This window comes from Centropristis striata, chromosome 11 (assembly GCF_030273125.1).
Source record: "Centropristis striata isolate RG_2023a ecotype Rhode Island chromosome 11, C.striata_1.0, whole genome shotgun sequence".
Lineage (NCBI taxonomy): Eukaryota > Metazoa > Chordata > Actinopteri > Perciformes > Serranidae > Centropristis > Centropristis striata.
Window position 1 is genome coordinate 13,745,195 of NC_081527.1, and position 22,163 is coordinate 13,767,357.

Consider the following 22,163-nt stretch of genomic DNA (forward strand, 5'->3'; position numbering starts at 1 on the left):
CAATCCTGAGTGTATCAGTATTCTCTTGTACCTGATTACGCCACAGTTAATAATCACATTTCATGATAAACACTCATAACTACCCAGAACAATAATGAATGAGTGCATCATCAAATAGCCGCTAAACATTTGCACGATTGTGTCATACAAAAACTTCCATTCACAATTTCCTTACCGTTGAATTACACTTCGTTTGACACAGATAATATAGACCACAGAATTCTGTAGAAAATATAACACTATATGATCCTGATAGTATATAAGTAAAATATATTTAATCAGTAATTTATCAATTAATTGAACAACAACAAAACACTGTCTTTTTATTCCAAGACAGTAGAATAACAAATAACTGCAAAGGTTCTATGCAGAATTATTTAAGATTATTTAAGGTATCTTTTTGACTAATTTTGATGGTTTTGATGTAGGTGAACAATGTAGAAAGGTCATTTATATTCCCATTAATAATACCACTCGAACTGATAGAAACTCTGCAATAACCTTGTTCTACAAAGACCAATCTCAGTCTGTTGTGTACGCTTTCAAAAGCAAGCCAGACCCATAATTATGTTTTTGTTTTGTTTTTTTACCAGGTCATTTGCAGTAATGTGCGTGTGTTCATAGTGTGTCTGTGTTTTCGTGTGTGTGCATATGAGTGAAGGCAAAGAGATAGGTTGTGACTTGACTGATGCCCTTCTCCAGATGAATCAGAGATTCTGATGTGTCAGCAGGGATGAATAATGCACACCCCCACCCCCCGCTACCTCTCTCCTCTTCCTCTCCGCTCCACCTCTTGTCTTCAGTCGTTCGCCTCTCTTTTCATCACAACTGCCACATCTGAAGACATCTTCACCTTCCTCCTCACCCCTCCCCCTCCTCCTCTCCTCCTCCCTCTCCTTATGCAAAAGAGGGCATCAGTTCCCCGTTGCTGCTGCTGCTGCTGCTGCTGCTGCCGCTGCTGCCTCGCTGTCCTCTGGTCAACCCTCCTCTCTACTTCTCCTTCTTCTCCTCCTGAATAAGACTCTCCACTATTGTCTTCTCCAGCTGAAGTGCGACAGAGTTTCCTTTACAGAAAAGTTTCTGCACACTGCATGACGAGAAACATGTTTTGTGAGCTTTTCATTCTGCTGACATTTGCGCTTGAAATGGCTAAATGTGTTGATGTACACAGCTCATTATCCAATCATGAGGAGTGGGAAGTGCAGCCATTGACTTGGTTTGACAGTTACATCCCTGACTGACAGGAGTCATTAGGAGGGAAGGGCTGACTGACAAGATGGCTGACAAAGCAGAAGACAAACTGCCTAATCAGAACTTGGAGAAAGAGCGGGCACTGTCTGCTTTTGAAGTGTACAGTTAGCCGCCAATAAATGTTCAAACACCAGAATATTCTATGCACCTTGCCTCAAGCGCTTGACAAGTCCTCAAGAGTATTTTCAACTCTTGAAGTGAGAAACTCTTCGTTGGTGCATGCACAAAGTGCTGGGTGAATTTATTTTTGGCTGGATTGGTGCCAAATTATTTTTGATCTTGTGAAATATGAAATAAGGAGTTCGGAGTTGCTATATTCAGTGGGATGAAGTCATATGTATTATAATCTAGACATAACATTTTTGTGTCTAATACATTTCATTATTGCCTTAATGTCAGTCCAGGACCATTATATGGCGTTATGTGTTTTGTGACAAACATAAACTGTATAAAAGAACAGGATGCAGTCACCGTGATGTCACGATGATGTTTGTGTACTAGCGTGGAGTTTGGCATTGGGCTGTAGTTTTTGTAGCCAGAAGTGACCATATTTGGACCAGAGGGTGGATCTGGGGAAGAGGACGTTAGTTACCAGGTTACGCTAGCCCTAGCTAACTAGCTTGATAAATAAGCTGCATCCATAATTAGCATAATGCATGCTAACTGTGATTTAAATTGGAATGCTAATTCTGTCTGTAAGCGAAAAACAGCTGACTCATTCTTTAACTACAAACAAATGCTGGACAAGAGATTTTTAGGCAACTAAAATGTTACAATTAAATTTGATGAACTGAAAACACACTGTGAAATGGTCAGAGTTCATCTAAGTAAAGCCTCACAGAGCTGCTAGCAAGGGACAACTGTCATTGCTAGTTTTAGACTGAACCAGTTGTTACTTTTACGCCAAACACCCACATTCTCTAAGGAGCAAATGTACTTGTGCCTGTTTGTGTGTTAGTCTTAAACTGAGGTGTCAGGCACATTGTTGGCACATTGTAATGGTCTAAAGTTAATGGTGCAGTATTTTTCTGCTATTTAAGGAGGACATTATTCACATAAGTAGTTGAGTTCACAATATGTGTACACACACAGGGACACACAGTGCTCCTCCTCAGTTAAATAGGTTGTCAATGCTTTTGCCCATATGCAGTCAACTGCAGTTGTTGGTGGAACAGAGCTTGGGGAGGCAGAAAACTGCTCACATTTCCAATTTGCCAAATCTTCAATTTGAATAGCAGGTGCAGACGCTCCTGGCTTTTGAAGAGAATGAGAGACAAAACTCTGATTGGTTTAAATTATGTTACGCCCAAAACACACTTATGATTAATTGTGACTAAATACAGCCCCTTTGCCCATTGCATCCAGATTATATGCCATTTAACTAGCAAAATAGTTGAAAGCAATTGCACCATGCTTTTACGGGGCCACTCGTCTAGTTGAAAAGTGTCTTTTTTGAGTAATTCCCATTAAATTATACAATATAATTTAGACCTGTTGTCTCTGCTGCCTTTTCAAACCAAGTGTGGCCTGTTGTACTCAGCTCAATAGCTCCAAGAAAAGAAAAGGATTTGGCATGCCTCCATGTGACAGTTAGTGAAAGAGCATCTTTATTGCATCAGTGAAACAGCTCCGCTTTACTAAAAGATCCAGGAAACTTACAGCTCTGTTCCATCATCACAGCAAACACACTGAAAACTTAGAAGACTCTTTTTTCCGCAGTCTGATATTCGTGTGTGTGTGTAGGTGCAGGAGGTGGTTGTGGCGACTGGTTGACATGTCTCTTGAATGCAGCCTCGCATTTGTTTGTGGCAATCCATGATTACCCTGTCTCCGCAGCGTGGAGGGATTCCAGCTTGGATGAGGTATTTGTTTGACGGAGGTGAGAGTAATGGCTGGTCATTGGTGGAAAGCATCCGTGCGCGAGTCTGTTACCGTTGACAAGCATTTCATCTCTTCACTTACCAAGACACACTCTCCGTCTGATTTCTGCAATGAGACGGAGGACAAATGCAGTTTTTCTACCCCATTACTCCGGTTTTCAATTCTATTCACAACTTTATCGTCCCTCAAGGAGAAATTCATTTGGCGTCACAAATCTCATCTCCATCAGGAAGCCATGCAATGGCTGGTTAGTGACAGAACTGCAAAGGCTGGCCGCCTGTGTAGCACCTAAATAGGATTTGTTCACCAGTACATTTAGCCTTGAAAATCACTTGTATTCAGCAGTGAATTCTTTAGCCTAATGGTGATGTAAGTTGTCAGTAATCACCTTTTTTGGCTACAATTTTATTCCCTGAATTGATTTTTACTAAACGCCAAACATCAAGGAGTCTGAAATGTATGCTAGTTTTCTATAGATGATCTCAGTGTTGTTGCAGAACAGTGTTGCAGTTGTGAGATAATGAGCTCTCAGCGGAGGACATATCATGTGACCAATCCAGACAGGTGATACCATGGCAGCACAAATGCACAGGAGAGAACTGGATCATGGGCAAACAAAACAGTGTGTCTCCAGAAAATTAATAAGCACCTCCCAAAGGGGCTGGAAGATATTTTACATAGGCAAAGAATGAATAAAGGGTTGCTTCAGGATTGCAGCACACATGAGTGTGTAACAGTGAATGGGCATCAGTTAAGGCTGTGCAGCATTGTGCCCAGTGTGTGTTGGTATCTTGCATGTCTGTTGTGCGCTTGCAAAAGGATGATATCCATTCTATAAATCAATAAAAGATTGAATCCATTTGAAGTCCATTTACAGAGCTTACATTAATCGCATCCCCATTGGACGGTTCTCTGCGAATGATCAATCAATGTGAGGTTATTAAAAGAGAGCTCTGTGTTTCTCAAGGCTACTGTTATCACTCTCAAGACGAGCTTATCAACAAGCCCCAAAAATCTGCTTTACACCACCCGACTTTGCTTCCTGACTGATGTGTAGGTTTTGCTAAATAGCAGAAACGGGGAGGGAAAAATGGCTGGCATGTCTCATTAATGGAGCACAATTGAAATATGATGATGGGGTGGGATGATGACAATGACGTCCAGGAAGATGAAGGTGTTCTCTGTTGTCACGGAGCCTTAGTCCTGGTTCAGGAGAAGCTCACTAATTGGCTGCGGTGTGTCTTGGTTGGCATGTGTGTGTGTGTGTGTGTGTGTGTGTGTGTGTGTGTGTGTGTTGCTGCATGGAATTTTAATCATTCATTATATAGAGATGACAGCCACACATGACGATAGATAGATAGATAGATAGATAGATAGATAGATACATAGATACATAGATAGATACATAGATAGTCACACATCTTCGTCTATCTACATATATAGTGCCACTTCATTCATTCCTTCGTTGAGAGTGTTATGGATTTATGTGTAGAAGCTTACATGTGAATTGTGGACAAGCCTCGTAATGGTATAATTTATTTACACAATGCTTCTTCTCTCATGTGTCAGAGCTGTTTAACAATTAGGGACGTACATGCAAGTGCATAACTATGTGGACATCAGTATGTATATACAGTTCTCTCTCCCGCTAGGATAAGAGTCTGTGCCAGCCTTAGATATGCTAATTGGACAGTGAGTTGACAAGGACTCAACTATCAGCCTGCGTAATGAGCCGCTGCACTGAAGATCGGCTGCCTCTAAAGAGCGAGCAACAGGGAGAGAGAGGTTGCCGAAAGAAATTACAGAATGTGTTTGAGTGTTTGTTAGCTCTGTGTTGTTGTTTCAGTCGAGTGAACGTTGCGAGGGTGTCTGTATGTGGACATGCCGCCGTTGTCAGGTGAAAACCTTCACCTGTCAGGTGAAGCTGTATCTGCAAAATGTCAAATTTTGCATGAAAAAGCCCACCAAGACACGTTTTAGCTGGATGACATTGCATTTTTGGCATTATCCTAAGGGGTTTGGAAGAGGTTTATGAGCCTAAGGGGTTGAAAAATTGACTCAGCTTATGGAGAAGCAAGTAATCCTTCAACTTATTTCAAAGCGTGAAAATTGTCAAAATCGAAGCTGTGAGGTTTTCACCCAACCGTGTGATGCATAGCTCCTCTTTGAAACCAAATTTGGAACATGTAAAGCATATAGATAGTTGTCATTCACACTGACTTATACATAGCCTCACTTTCTCACCTGTACTAAAAAATATAAATATCATACACAACATAAGTTATAGCAACTGAGAATAAGAACATTTGGGCTTGTCAAAGCGATATCTCAATGATTTGAAAGTATTTATAGCTAATATATAATATAATACATAATAATATAGCTAATTTTGTCACAAATGTTTTGTTTACAAACTAAAGGGCAAATAATGAGTGCAAAAGTAAGGTATCTCTTAATTAGGGTATAATCTGTGGAAAACAATGCACATTTCATTATCTTTTGTCTTAAATAACAAAAACAAATACAATATAATTTTTAAACAAATCCCAAGTCAAATAGTGAAATTAATATTTCAAACAATATTACAAATAATATTACAAAAACTCTCCTCTATTGAACAAACTGAAGTCTGGCCTTTGTTCCTACCTTGGAATTTACATGTTGTTGTTTTTTAAATGAACAGCACATTTGCATTTTAAAGCGCTGGACCTTCACAAAGCACACTGTTTTTGTCTTGTTTGTTATCTTTTCATTTTCTGACCAGTTTTACCAGGTGTAGTTGCAGTGCTTTCCAGTTGCTCAGCAGCCACAAAAGCCGATCACGGCCACTCGGCTGTGGTTGTGATTCCATTAGCATTGGCGTCGTTCCTAGTTACTATGGCCACTGGAGGGCACTGCCAATAATACACGTAAATATAGTGGCAAATGGTGAATATAATGGCTGCAAAGCCAAAATGCTGCATACAGGATGGTGCATCATCACTGGTGTCAAAATCTTCAGGCGTCATGTTTTTGCACCAGCTGCTGATGTTGAGTGATGTCGAATAAGTGAAGCACGTTCTGCTATAAAAAGTATCACAACTGATTTTTCATTTCACCCATGTGAATCATCATTTAATTGTATCGCACATTTTCTGTTTTGTCAGATATCGTTACATTCCTAAATATATGATATGCTTTTTTTGTCCTTTTGTAAAAAATAGATTTTATATTTAGTCTAAATGACATCATTCTGGTGAGGTCAGCATAAGCATCTGTTGTGTGAAAGTAGCACCTCATATAACAGGTGGCACTACATTAGAGACTAATTAAAGGACAATTAGTCATTTAAATCATGCTTAGAGAACAATGTACTGTAAATGAATGTAATTTCATCAAACATTGTATTGTATTATATTCTACTTATATGGCTATGTTTAACATATTTGATCTCTCTCATCTAAAGGAAATGTGAAGATTTGTAGGCGGACTCCTCATCACGGCTGTGACTTTCACTTGGCCTATAAACACTTTTACTATGTTCCCTCCGTTCTGATCCCCCTCCGATAATCTGCCCTATATGTACTTTTATACCATTTGGTAATACATTTCCTGCTTAGCGGGAGCCACTCCATCTGTTGCTGGGCTCATCCGAGGCCAGTGCATCCATTACTGGATGTCTCTTTCTAGCTGTGTTGGTTTGTTTGACCTTGGAGCCCCGTTAAGATGCGTGGGTGTACGTTTGCCGCACTATTGTTGGGCTGCAGCAGCTTTACTGTGTCCTAGACATGCCGAGATTGAGGTCAAAGGGAAACTTAGTTTGGTTATTTTTGCACATTAGGATTGAAGGGGGAGAAGGTTTCAGTCACGCTTCTCTCTCTGCAGCCCTCGCTTTGTTCCTCAATCACGAATCCATGTGTTGTCTTGGCTCTGAAATGGAGCTCTGGTTAACAAAAACTGAAGCACATTCAGAATGTTTTAATGGGGAACTGTGATCTACTGGAACAGCTGAAATGGTCGGAAGTAATAGCCAATGCTGGTGTGTAATTCTATGCTGCTGTGTACTCTGAAAGACTGTTTAGCTTCTTCACTTCCTAGTGAGACAGAAAGGTCAGAAAGCGAAAATGAAGAAGTTTAGAGTTGAGGATTCATACACTCATCAGCAGAAGTTTGTCATTCTAGTGTCTTTAAATGCTTTGTGCACATGTCCTCTACTGTTAGCTGCAGGTGATCAGTTAATTAAATTGTGGCCTAAAGCACAACTCATGCTCCCTGCCAGAGAGAGAGAGAGAGAGAGAGAGAAAGAGAGAGGACGTGGGTGGATACAATATATCAATTCTGTTTTCTCATGATCCCAAGAAAGCTATTTTTATGATTCGGATATCATTATTTCATGATAATAAGAAAATCATGCTGGTTTTCTGAAGATCACATAATAAAGTATGAAAGGAAACTTTCTACTGGGGAGGCAGGGGACATATAAGAGAGATTTGAAAGCATTCACACAGAGCACGCACCCGCCACGATACCTCAACACCTACGTACAATCTCATCAAAAACGGAGATGGAAAATGTACTTGGAAATTGAAAACTTTCAATCGTAACCAATTATGAACACAAATAGACCTAACATCTATACATAAATAATAAATGTTGTCATCAAACTATGATTGTATTCCCCCTCTACTATTCCACACATTTAAATGAAACCATCCATCCATTTTCTTGCGCATATCTGCGGCCGGGTCGTGAGGGCGGCAGGTTAAGCAGATGTTCCTGTCCCCAGCAACAACTTCCAGCTCCTCCCAAATATTGAAACATATATTTAAAGAAATGTTTTATTTGTGAAGTTACAAAGCTACAAATATTTTTAATTTTATTTATTCAACCATTGTTACTAAAATTATTAACAATAATGCAAAATCAACCAACTGATACTAAGAATAAAATAATACTGACATTAGCACACATGAGAGTGGAGTCATTTCTGATTTCATAAGAAAATACACCTTGTTCTGTCAACTTCATTATTTTCATTATCAATTTAGCTATTATTCTTGGGTGAGTTAATGATTTAGTGTGTAATTAGCAATTTCATTCATAATGTAGTATGCAATTAATAATTTAATAAAGAGAAATGCAAATCTCAATTTACAACAGTTCAGAGCAGTGCCTTAAAATTGCTAAGTCAAACCCCAAATTACTGCATTTTAAGTGACATGAATTGGAAATTAAAAGCTTGTCAATTAGTCAGATTTTTCAAAAACAACAACTGATAATGAGGATAAACACTTGAATAAATAAACTAATAGCCAGAATGATGAATAATAATGATAAATAGGTACTTGTTTCAGCTGTATGCTGCTCAAGCATTAAAGTCATATTAAATAGAGACATAAATAGGCTTTCCTTCTGCACCTACAGGTTTGCTGTGAGATTGCAGTTTCCATGACTCATATTTGCTCTCAGCAGTGTGATTTGAAACTCCAGCGGCACCTTGTTTATAGCTTCAGACCGCTGATGGAAATTGTTACTTCTGGATGGGAATGTTTATTGCTATTTGTCGATACTTCCCATTCTAACACTGTTTGGGTGTTTGTAGTACGGGGCAACCATAGTCCTAATTTGAGCATCCTGCAGCGTTAAGATTTAGTCGAAACACCCAAGTCTCCAGATTCATTTATATTCAGGGCAAAGAATCTCAGTATTTGAGTGACAGGTGTGTTTTCTTGTTAGAGAAGAGCCACAGATAGTTTATTTTCACTGCTAAAAATGTAACCAGGGCGGTGCAGCTCATGCCTGCAGTAAGCCGTGCTTCATCCTGTGCCTCTGATCCTCAATGTGTGTGTGTGTGTGTGTGTGAGTGAGTGTTCATGCATGTGTGTGTGTGTTTCTGTATATTTGTGTGTCTGCAGGCTGTGTGTTTAAGAGAGAGAGAAGGGAAGTGTGAGAGAGTGAGTGCCAATCTCCCCCATGATGCTTTGCCATCTGCCATGTTTGTTGTGTGTGTGTCTGTGTGTGTTTGTGTGTGTGTGTGTGTGTGTGTGTGTGTGTGGCCCTGTGGGCCTGTGGGCGTGCATACATTTTGTGAGTGTCATGTGTCTACAGGGTCCAGGGTCATAGGAAACATGAGGTAATATCATCCCCAACCCCCTACTTGTATCTCCATAATACGCAGCTCTTACTCTAAACTTTTTCCTCTTCAAGCTCACAAAGCCATACATAATTTAAGACAAGGTTATTTTTATGCTTAACAAAATATAAGTGAGCGTTATAAGTTCAGAATCATTGTTAAAACTGTGAAAAAGGACAAATGACAGAGGATGTAAGTGTTGTCGTGCACTGCTCAGTGAGATTTGTTTTCCTCCCATCGTGTTCTCCCTAAAATATAAATAAAAAATAAAGTTTTCTGATCTTTTTTTTTTTTTCTGCTCAACCGGGTCCCCCAAGCATCACAACACACATTTGCTCACAGCACTGGATCCGAATTAAAGCTTGAAGGAATAAAAAGAACACGAGCTTCCTCTCAGGTGAACTATCTCACTGCTAGCATGGTGCCGCAGGAAACAGATCTGTTCTTTTTTCCATCGTGGCTCGTTGTCATGGAGACAGGCCTTGTGAGACCATCTCAACCCACTTGTGGTGAAAGGCATCATGGGTAAAAGGGGAAGGGGGGGGGGGGGGGGGGGGGAGGGAGGGGGAGAGGGGGTGAGAAAAACAAAACATGTCATCTTCCTAGGGACCCAGTGGAGCAGGGGCAGGTTGGATGCCACCTAAACAGTGTTATTTCATCACCCTGATGGAGCACAATAACTGGTGTACATTTCACCACCTGAGCTTTGGTGTCATTATCAGCCGCCCTGCAATAAATAGCACATGTATCCCCATCAATCTATCTGTCTGGCTGACCATCTGTGTTGCCACGCTGAAAAGGTAATAAGACCAACCCCTGCTGCCTCGTCTCTGGATGCTGAGCCAGATGATTGGGGAGAGCAGGTTGTCATATCACTGAGGGGGCTGTAGAGGCAGTAGGTAGGCCTGAGTCATGAGAATATTCAAGCTCACACCTTTTAATTCTGCCTCTCTAACAAGCAAAGTGCACGGCTGCACTCTATCTGCATGTCCGGAGAGGAGGATCGTGGTTCGAGAGTGTTAAATACCATTAGCTGAAGCTCAGACGTGACCAGACCGGCCTGGTCTGCCACTGCGTCTGTTGTATCTGTTTTGGCTCGCTCCCTCAACATTCACAGCTGTAGGATGCTCTAAGCCCCTTTGTCTGAACTGTGTCAATGGACCAACAACAGCTGGAGCAGCCGGTGCGGGGCAGCTGGGGGAGAGGAAGATGATTTGGATACAAGCAGGGTTAGAGTGTGTATAGAAAGAGAAGGGGATGAATGATCGGGCGGCACGGAGGAGATGGCATCGAGAGAGGAAGAGGTTAACAAGGGAGGCGAGGAGGAGAGTGGAGAGGGAAGGAAGGGGATGAAAAGAAATGGGAGAAGAGGAGATTTCAGGAATATGGCGACTAATACAAGAGTGAGACGAGGCTAAGATTAAGGATTAGGTAGAGGGTGAGCGAGTATAGCGGAGGTAGAGCAGAGAGGGCTTTGTCAGCAGGTGAAAGACAACGGGGAGGGGTGGATAAACTGAGAATGATAGAATGGGTGAGACTCAGGTCACAGTGAGATATAAAGGCCCCTGCAAATCCACCACACAGGACAGAGAAAGCAGACACTGCAACATACCAAACGTTTCAGTGGCCTTGTGGCTCCACGCAGAGCAGTCTTCCTAGTTAGATTAACGTGGCAAATTGAGTTTCCGTAAGAGGAGAATTTACTTAACATGCTGCCAATGGTGCTTGAATGAGCCCTGATCTGATTTTTCTTATCACATTGTTCAATTGAAAATTGGACGCTGAAAGCTTTTCTATTCAACGGCTATTACGCGGGCGCTTGATAAGGCGAGGGCAAAGCGGCGCGAAAACGAGCCCGTATCAGATAGACGGCCATGTTTTCAGATGAGCTATTTTTAGTGTTAGGGAGCTGGCAGACAGTAATGTGTTTGAGCAGGTCATTAGCTCAATAAGTGGTTGGAGGAGTCTTTGAATATGTAACTCACAAGAAATGCCTCTTCCATTTAGTAAAGGCGAGGAAGGGTCGGCCTCAATCTGCGCTCCTCCGTTTCTGCCCGTGTATCGGGGATGTCAGGGTGAAAATGCGCTTATGGGTGTTTGCGCATATTTATGTGCCGATCACAATGTGGCCTGTCACCTGTGAATACATATCACGTCTCCCCCGGAGCATATATGTTACCCTGCGCTGGTACTTGAAGGGAGACGTGTATTTGTGTGATATATGACAGGTTAACAAAGGCTCCCTTCTCATTTGGCCTCCCCACCTGCGTTCTGACACATCGGGCAGAGGGGTGGGGGTCGGGAGAGCTCGATAGGACTGTGGAGTTATTGACTCCCAGACAGGGAGCTTCTACACAGCTTGTCTAAATCTCTGTAAGCAGACAGAGCTGAATTATGTTTAGACATCCAGATGTGTGCGACCTCATGTGCGTGTGTCGATGTGATGAAAAAGAGCAAAATACTAACAGGGATCCCCTCCCCAAGGCGAGGGATTAACAAGAGGGGCAACATCTATTAAAGCAGCCCTTTCTGATACATTTGGTGTTATTGAATTTTGCTGCATTCCTACTGACCCCTCAATCCTCTTTGTTTAAGTGTTTTCCATTACGGTGGCATAGTCTGGATGTTTTATTGCATTAACACTTTTTATGTGCCACCAGAACAGTAAAATACTGAATGCTAAGAAGGAATTAGGCCAGAGCTAAAGTTAAATGAAATTATTAGGACGTCTAAAGAAAAAAAAGAACTCTTAAAAATGTATCATTGCAGCTCATTTCACGGCTCACTAGAAAAGAAGACTTATTAATACAGAAGCAGTGCGCTGAAAACTATTTAGGTCTGTTTCTTGTCTTAGTTGTTGAGCAGTGGCTCTATTGTTCTGGTATTAGTTCAGCCAGAGCTGGCCTGCTTGAGCTGTTAATCCCAAGTCAGAAGTGCTCTGGCTAAATCAAAAGACCTAATCCTGCATTAGCATGAATTTGTCTTTAATTTTCTTCATGAGGATGTTCTCCCTGCATCTGTATGAATTATTGTATGTTTTCCCTCTCCCCCCATGGTGTGCTGACATTTCAGCTGCCGTTCTAAAAGCAGAGCGATGAATCAGAGGTGGAGGAAATATGCCCTTCATTCGTTTCAGCTAACCTTCATGTTTTTTTCTCTCCTTTTTTTTTGTCTGCAGAGTGCCTACCCTTGTTGAGTGAAACCCTGCCCATATCTCCGTCATCTCCAACCAACCCACAGTGGTGCCATGCCTCTGTCCAGGGCAGGTGGAGCTCAAGCCCAGTCCAGGAGGCCGATCCTGGGGCTCCGCCTTAGCCCCTGTCCCCTGTGTCTGCTGCTGCCTTTAATTATCCTCTTAACCAGCCCTCCAAGTAGTGTGTGTGGAGCACTAGGTATGACTAATGTTATCTATCTATCTATCTATCTATCTATCTATCTATCTATCTATCTATCTATCTATCTATCTGTCTGTCTGTCTGTCTGTCTGTCTGTTCTTCCATCTGTCCATCTATCTGTCCATCTAATTGGCTGGTGACTGCTAGTCAAAGCCCTTTACATACTCCACAAGAACAGAGAAATTTGTTCTTGTTCTCAAGGTGGCAAGAACAAGAAAAAGGTATTTCTGTCCAGGACATTTCATACTTCACAAGAAACTCCACTGCAGAAGTTCTCATAGGGCCCTCCAACTACAGCACACAACAAATTCAAATTTGAATGCAAATTTCTGACCACTCACACAATAGTTCTCAGACACCACACTAGATCAACATTCTGCACAGATGATGTGTCAAGAACAGAGAAATTTGATCTATCCCGGGGCTGCAAGAACAGAATGCCCCAGGAGAGCACACATTTCTCTCTTGCGGAGTATGTATTAGTCTTAATGGCAGTTATCATCTGGTTTATCTGGCTAGCTAGCTAACTACCTAGCTGTCATCTTATTTCAACCAAATTAAGTACAATTCAAATAATTTTTTCATGTATTTGTACCACGTATAGTACAGTTTATATCTATCTATCATTGGTTAGCTGGTTGCTAGCTAACAGTAGTTATCATCTACCGGTAGTTTATCTAGCTGGCTAGCAAGCTAACTATAGCTTAAACCTTATTTTCGACAAAATGTGTACAATGGTAATACATTTTTTATCTAGATAGATGGATAGATAGATAGATAGATACCTTTCTTTCTTTCTTTCTTTCTTGACAGCTGGTATATTATCAGCGGTAAATGTGATACATAAAGGTGTGAATATATGTAATTGTGTGTGTGTGTATGCACATCCTTTTTATGTGTGTGTGTCGGAGTACATCAGCTCTGGACTGTGGTGTTGTTAATATGTTTTGATAAGCCGGGAGGTCCCATCAGCATGTTCCTCATCATCTCCTTGATTACAACATTTTCACAGATTTCCTGCCTCAGTAGTCCACACACATACACCCACCCACACACACACACACACACATGCTCAGACACACTCAGCTGTCACTGCTCTGAAAATATAACCAAGCGGACACAGGCTATAGATGGAGATAGCACTTCTCATTGTTAAGAATGTATTTTTCATTTTCCATTTGTGCAACCAATTTAAGGCCATGATCCTTTGAGAAGACTCACGTCATATCTGAAATATTTTTATATTCAGAGGAGAGGCAGAATTACACAACAGATAACTTTCAATTGAAGCACTGTGGGATTGAAGATCTCTGCCTTTGGACCACCTACAGTGTATCTCTGCAGAACTGATAGTGCTGTGAAAAAGCAACAGCTCCCTCATCTCCCTTGCCTTCGCAATAAAGGAAAAAAAGACAAAAAAACGTTGTGGTGCAGAATTTTAACATTAGAGTACAAAAACATAGTAGAGCTGTTTAAACTCGAGAACTATTGAAATGTAATGCTTGAAATCCTATTTTTTCAGATTCATTTATTGTTTTCAATTCTGCCTGAATAGTGTTTGTGCCATTTTTAACATATTTTTTTCCCCAGATACAATAAATATTGGTGCTGGAATGAAAATAAACCTTCCCTATGCCGAGGAACTCAGAAGGCTGCTTTCCAAAACAAAAACCTTTTATTGAATAATCCAATGTATACATATAATGTAGTACATTATTCACCAATTCTAGATATGAAAAAAAAATAAAAAGTGTTAATAAATAGCTTAACAAACATTAGTACTGCACGTTGATTATCAGTATGTAATTGTTCACCATTAAAATAAATACCTAGTATAATTTCTAAATCACAATCCCTGTGCTGAGCTGATCAAATTTTAAGAATTATTTTTTACACATAAAATGGGAACATCCTAGATTGTAGGTGTATACGTGTATATATATAATTTTTATATATATCATTTTTTTTATATATATAATTTTTATATATATATTTATAATTTTTTCCATGACTGTGTATATATATATATACACAGTCATGGAAAAAATTATTAGATCACCCTTGTTTTCTTTAATGTCTTTTTATGCTTGGTAGAACTAAAGATACATTTGTTTGGACAAATATAATGGTAACAACAACACAACATTTTACATGGTTTCCTTGATAATGATTTTGGTTATTATCAAGAAAACCATGGAAAATGGATACCCGTTGTAAAGAACTCTACTTACCCAAAGGTACTGCAACTTGAATTATTATAATTTCTACACAATAAGGCATCCCCGCAAAAACAACAGTTATTCTTAAATATCTGTTGTTAAAAACAGAATAACAGACAGTGGTCCTAAAAGGTTAGATTTGTTTGTGAGCTCTCTGTCTCCCTGCAGATTCAGTGGCCCAAATCAAATTATCTTCCACCTTTTTGAAAATTAATAAATTCATTTCAGACATGACACTTTTCCATTACTGCTCAAAAAGTTAAATGTAGATCATATTTTGTGGGAGAAAGATTAAACATGTTTTGCATAAAATTCAAACACCAACGGTATCAAAATCATGCAAATGAAGTTCAGAATAATTACTTTCAATTTTGTTGCTTTTGTGTCCAAATTTCCATCCTTCAACTACACAGCGTACTCCCAACTGTCCTCATCATCTTTGTATCACAGAATTTGTTTTGTTGGACATATTTGGCTGTGAGATGCAAACAGATTTGACAGCAGAGATGCACAAACAGGAAGAGATGCATTATTAAAAGCGGCTTAAAGGCTCATCAGACCACAGCTGGTTTGCAATAAGAAATGTTTCTTTTAGGCAGTATATTAATGCAACATTTCTTAGGGTTGCACTAATTTTCCCCAAAGAACCAAAATGATAAAAATTAAGCAAATACTTTTCTGTTCACATGGCATGCTAACTACTCTATTACAAAATACCTTCTGGTCCCACAGTCACTCACTCAGATCATTACAGGTTTCAGAGGTGATTCATTAAAAACAGACCAGTGTTAGATCAGTGGTAGACCTGCCTGATCCAGTGCAACAGAGTGAAACCTACTACTAAAGAGACGGAGCTCCTCATTAGTCCCTCATTTTCCAGGCAGCTTCCTAGAACCTGCCGATCATAACAAGTTTCTATTCAGTGCAAATCCATTCAGAGCCAGTGCCTTGCAGTGCTTTCCCCTGGCTTTCAGAAGAGGCTTAAGTGGTAACATTGCCAGTGGGGTCGGTTTTTGCACGAGGATTGGTGTTGAAGCGCATTTAAGAGAACACAGTCTTGGACTCAGCATAAAGCCACTGAAACCCATGTAGAAGCCGCAAGAAGCACATGAAATTCATTTATAATCCCATAGCCAAGAGAAGACAGTTTTCAGCCATGACATTTTTTGAGCTTTTGATGGTTCACATTCTCACATTGTTGGCTGGAGGAAAGGGCAATTTGCTGGATACTTTGTGTGCCTTTTAAGAGTTTAACAAGCAGGAAATATCCCACTCTTGAGTTCTGAAATGGGCATAAATTTGCTCTGATTGACTATACTGTAGCAGCTTTTTGCTTCTTCCTGTTGAGGATTATGGCAAGCAGAAAATGAAACCACTTTATTTCTGACATTCAGAGTAGGTCTTTTAGAGGCACAACACATTGCAGCAGGCTCAGGAGAAGTCTTTTGACACGGTGTTATTCCAGTTACTGTCAAGGCATTGCAGTAAAACTGGAAAGTGGTTTGCTTAGCTGTTAGCTGTGAGCAGAGGTGGGGGAAAACGTGCAAACAGGCTCTTTGAATCTGCTACAGCGATTATTTTATAGGCATTTCTTCTGGTTGGTTCCTGTTCCGTCTTCAGAGCAGAAGTGAATCAACACAGCAGGACCTCACCCACCCAGACATAGGGGGAGTGGGAGGAGGGATCCAGGTTGCTATGGTAAGGGTCATCCTGACTTCACCCTGATGGATCGCACTGATTCTGCAGCTGAGGAGGAGTTAAGCTGGGCACCATGGCAACAGGCCACAGACGGATAGCAAGGGGTGGGTGCGTGAAGTTGTTTGATTGATCTGACTCAGCCACTGTGAAAAATATAGGTTCAGTACTGTTGGCTCAATATCGGACTTGGAAATTGCTATTTTCTTACGGAGGGTAACTGCCGCACTTATACATCCCACTTGACAAGCGTCATCGGGCTTTTATTTCATCTATTTAATCTTCTGATTATTTCCCCATTTAGCTGTATATCGAAAAATGTCCATCTGAGCTCCTGAGTCTAATGAGATGTCTTTAAATATCTTATTTTGTCAGTCCAACACCAAAATATATCTATTTTAATATGACATAAAACCGATGGTGGAAGTATTCAGATCTATTACTCAGTTAAAAGTACTAATACCATACTGCAGAATTACTCCACTACAGGTAAAAGTCCTGCATTTTAAACTTACTTAAGTAAAAGTACAAAAGTATCAGCATCAAAATGCACTTAAAGTACCAAAAGAAATTGTTGAATATATTCCAGATATATTATTGTATTATTATTATTGATGCATTTATGTAAGCAGCATTATACTCTTGTGCAGGTAGGGCTAATTTTAACTACCTAATATACTTTTATGTGGTTTAATTCATCAACATGCGTAATCATTTTAAATTGATCAGGTTTTTTATGTTAAATCTTGTCTCAATATTTGCCTCTTAAATGTAGTGAAGTAATGAGTTACATATGTGGAAATACTCAAGTAAAGTACAAGTACCTCAAAATGTATCCTCAAGTAACAGCATTTTCTGCCATTTTTGCATGAAAAATGTATTTATAAATAGTAATAAATAGATGACAATTATTTTCCTGTTGAACGACTAATTTTTGTCAGCTCTAATCATGACACATGAAGTAGTTCTCCTCGAATCCTGCTCTGAAGGGCGGCTGGAAATTAGCACAACTAAATGCTGGTAAATTGATGGTATTTGTTAAGATCAGCAGAATCTGCAAGTGCAAATCTTCCTATAGGTGTTAGAGGATGCAGGCACAAAATGACACCTCTGGTATTTATACATTTAAACCAATTATATGCTGTGAATTTGCAGCCAACACTTCTCCTACCTGTGAAACACTTATGTGTCATGACAGCCTGTGCTGTGTGCAGTACGAGGGTAGCCTGCCCTGGAGGAAGCACAGCGAGAGAAGGAGGGAGGGAGAGACAGACAGACAGAGAGGAAGGGAGAGAGAGAGACAGAGAGAGAGAGAGATGTTCCTCTGAAGCCCAGCCCCATCTTTTATTTATGACCCACAGGAAGTCCTTCAGTATGTCCTCTAGATGATACCCAGGAAGTAAGCACAACACGCAGCCATCAGAACACAAGTCAGCCTGACCGGTCACTGACAGTGAAATGGGGCGTGGTCAGCAGGGGGTTGTTTCTGTCTGCGGAGTCAGTTTGATGTCCTCTGTGTGTAACAGTATCAATTTGTGATGTTTCTCTCTCTCTCTCTCTTCTCTTTTAACCTCCGTTTCCCTGCCCCCCCCCTCCCTCTGTCTCTCAGCTCCCCCAAAGTTCACAAAGATTCCCACGGACCAGATCGGTGTGTCAGGGGGTGTGGCATCATTTGTATGCCAGGCCGCCGGCAATCCCAAGCCTGTCGTCTACTGGAACAAGAAGGGCAAGAAGGTCAACTCCCAGCGTATCGAGGTGGTTGTCACAATGCACAATGGTCAACTCTTCCTGTAGCAGCTTGATAAATACAAAGCAGTATATCCAGTTATAATTAATGTATGAGTGTATACAATAGTAATGACTATGTCGAGGTTGCACTGTATTGATCGCTCTTGCTTAGATCAGATATTGATTTTGATTTGAATTATTATTCTGTTTTGCATCCTAGATATGCTGCAACCTCGTTTCTAAAAAGAATAGTCCAATACTTTGTGAGAAGCGCTTATTTGCTTTCTTGCTGAGAGTTAGATGAGAAGATTGATACCGTTATCTTATCTGTCAGGCTAGTTGACCCCTGGCTTCAGCTTTATAATTAAAGCACAGACACAAGAGTGCCATCATTTATCTCGGCTAATTCTCATCTAGAGAGCTAATAAGTATATTTTCCTAAATTAATATTTAGACACTGCAGGCTAAAAACACTTTAACATGTCTCCTTTCAACTAGTGGAAAGAAAACATCCACAATGCACATTTAGTTGTTTATTTAATGCACTTTGTCTGTTTGTGTCTGTAGATTCTCCTAAATTCACCAAAACATACAATTTCAGAAAACTTGCATAACATAATTGTCTTAATGTAAGTAATCAGGTTTCATGGTGTTATCTATTAGTTCATTTTTACTCAATTCACCAGCAGTGTTTTGTGAAATGTATTATATTTTACACTCACACATATCTTTGAAGACCATTTTCTTTTAAAAAAAAAAAAGTATTATCAAACTCTCAGCTCTCTAGCTAATCTCCACTTCTGTACCTCACCGTTTTTTTCCTATCTATACTCTGAGCAGTTTGTTAATATCAGCACATTAATATGACAACAATAAGACACTGTTACACATTTCAATTAAGCATACAATGTTATCACTGATGACAGACTCACACAGCATTTTTCAAAACTGACACGTAGAAATATGAAGCAGGTTGATGCACATGCACCAAATGCACATATTGCAGGCCCTAAGCCACTCAGTCACATGAGAGGCCCTGATTGTATATTGATGCACTAATATGACCTAATGGTTAGACATTTCAACCCACATGCAACCCCCCATGTTGGTAAGTATCTACCCTGCTGAAGTGCCTTTGGGCATGACACTGAACCCCCACCAGCTCCAGGAAGGCGAGCTGAGCCTCGTGGAGGGGAGGGCAAGTAAAAAAAAAAAAAAAAAGAAAAAAAAAAGAAAAAGGAATTTCCTCCTGCAAACTATACACTATAATTCTCATCATATTACTAAAGTAAAAGAAAGCTATGCTATGTTAATGATAAACACAATCATAGTCTACTGTCCTTATAGTAATCTGTTTACTCTGCTGTTACTAATTCACATCTTCTTGCTGTCCTGTGGCCGTCCAGACCGTAGAGTTTGATGAGGGTGCAGGTGCTGTGCTGAGGATCCAACCGCTCAGAGCACCTCGAGATGAGAACATCTACGAGTGCGTAGCACGCAACAGTGAAGGAGAAGTGTCCGTCACTGCAAAGCTGGCCATTATCAGAGGTGAGACCCATAAATCCCAACTCTCACACACATACATACACACACTCTGTCTCCATCCTTTTCCACTTGAGTGGTCAGTTCTTCTCACGTGCATACACCTGGTTTCAACCGTCGTCTCCGGTTCCCTGGGCTGTCAGTTGTAGATGTGACGATAGAGCCAGGCCACACCCTGCCTTCACAGCGGTCTGCAGTGCACTGTTCTTTTTATAGTCCCTCTGAGTGCGACCGAGCGTGATCTGGCCACAGAGAGGGCCAGCTAGCGTGCAAGCTCATGGGTACCTCAGCATCCCCAGTTTGCTGTAATCACCGTGCTTCCTGGCCAGAGCGAGGGTGTTAATCTAATGTACGCTGTCTCCTTGGAGGGAAACGTATCTAATGTGGTGCTCCAACATGCTAAAGTTGCAGCATGTGGCTGCAAGCCTGGGATCCGAGCACTGGCCTTTTGCCCAGCACAGCTAGAAAGGATAAAGAAATAGAGGGATGGCTTCTCGGGCTGTTACTACATGAAGAAAAATCAGGGGATTAGGCCTCAGTTTGGCAGACTACCCGTTCCTGCCAGGGGAAATTGAAGAAGAGAACGAAAGAGAGAGGAAGAGGTCGAGGAGAGGTGAGAAGGAGTGTGATGGAGGGTGAGGAGGTGGGGGTTAGTCGAGTAACACAACAGGATGGTGTGAAACAATAGAGATGAAATGGGATGTCGGAGAAGTGGTGCAGGGGGTATAGAGGTGCAGGAGATGGATGAGGATTGTGGAGTTGGCAGGGCTGTGTGGTAAGCAGAAGGCTGGTAGCCCAGGGAATAGACTCCTGTCCATCTGTTACCCGGCCCGTCATCTCTGCACACACAGCCCCAATCTAAAGCACATTACCACATAAACTACACCTCGAGGGCAGGCCTCTCAGTGTGTGTGCCTCTTCCTGTTTGTGTAAACTTTTCTCTTACTGGGATCTGTGAACCGTCACATCCCCTGTCCCCTCTGTGCCAATAGAATCAGCTGTCTTTTGATTCTTCCCAATCGGATGATAAATTGAAAACTGGACAGTGATGAATGAAACAATATTTGACCCAAAGCACCAACCAAATTCAGAGCTTTTAGTAGCCATAATGTTATAGTCTGCTGGATAAGGATATACAGACGGGTTCCAGGCACAGGCGATGGTTCTGGAAATGTTCCTTCTCACTGTGCATGGTGGGAAATATGATCTGCTGGTTGGACGATATAAATCTGTCAACCAGCAGGTTTTGCCATATGGGGTTATGTGTCCCTTTAACATGTCTGGGTGTATCTGGGTCAATGAGTAATGCAATGAAATAGCATCATTTTTTAAAAGGTATTTAATTCATTAGATTTGCCCAAAAAAAACAACATTACTCAGTGGTTGTATTATTCATGCACAATTTCTCAGTTGATTTTTCAAAAAGAAATATTTATAACACTATCGTGATCAAGGATTATGTCCACATCACGCATCCTTAAATTTCTTTTCCTTTTAATGATGTCCGAAATGGTTTTCACCATGGAGACCAGTGCTGTGCATGAATGCGCTAAAAGAGCACGCTCATTGATTGAACATGTTTGTGTAGATTTTACAGCACTCAGCATGCCGGTGTTGAGTCGGAGTCTGTTCTCCAGTCAGTGTGTGTGTTACTCAGCCTAAATCTGAACCAAACCATATCCCTAACTCCAACCTCAGAGGGGGGCACTACAGGAAACATCATTTCTACAGCAGGAAACACTGTTTCACAAGGGAATAGACTTCAGCACAACATCGGTACTGCTGAAGCCACTTAATATGAATTTCTGATGGAATTTTATGAACAAATCAGCATATATTCCAACAGAAAAAAAATCGAGTAGTGCTCGCCTGGTCTGAAAAGAAAACAAGTCTGAATGCAGGCCACATTGGCAATGACTATAAAACGACACATCAAGTTGAAGTATCTCAATGAGTCTCAGAGCAGATCATTAAAAGAGCAAGAAAGAAATTAAGCAAATACATGTGAACTAGTTCATTTTTTGAGGACTGTGAACTTAGTTCAGGAAGTCTGAACTTGAACTAGTTGATTTTAATCTGTGTGATCTGAGCGGGCTCTTGGGAGTGTGAACTAGCACGACACAACACAAGTATCCTTGATAAGTGAAGGATTCTGGTTTATGTAAAGGTCTTAAGTATAATAATAATTCAGCTTTGATTCTTAGAAATCATGTTTTTTCTTCAACTTGATTTGACAGATTGTTCTATTATTACAATACCAATAAGCCTCAGCAGCAATTGCTGTCAGTGCAAATGACAGCATTGCAAATCAGTAATTCACACTTCATCATTGCAATTGGG

The 22,163-nt window shown here is 40.7% G+C and overlaps 1 protein-coding gene across 1 annotated transcript in view; it reads left to right on the forward strand.

The window, feature by feature from the left end:
• The window catches only part of LOC131979850 (receptor-type tyrosine-protein phosphatase S-like), an 87,713-nt gene that overhangs the window by 3,850 nt on the left and 61,700 nt on the right, over positions 1 to 22,163 (forward strand). The window contains exons 2-4 of the mRNA XM_059343903.1: positions 12,423 to 12,636; positions 18,163 to 18,308; positions 19,688 to 19,829. Of these exons, the coding sequence (XP_059199886.1) occupies positions 12,492 to 12,636; positions 18,163 to 18,308; positions 19,688 to 19,829 (433 nt within the window). The 5' untranslated portion in view covers positions 12,423 to 12,491. The remainder of the gene's footprint in view (positions 1 to 12,422; positions 12,637 to 18,162; positions 18,309 to 19,687; positions 19,830 to 22,163) is intronic.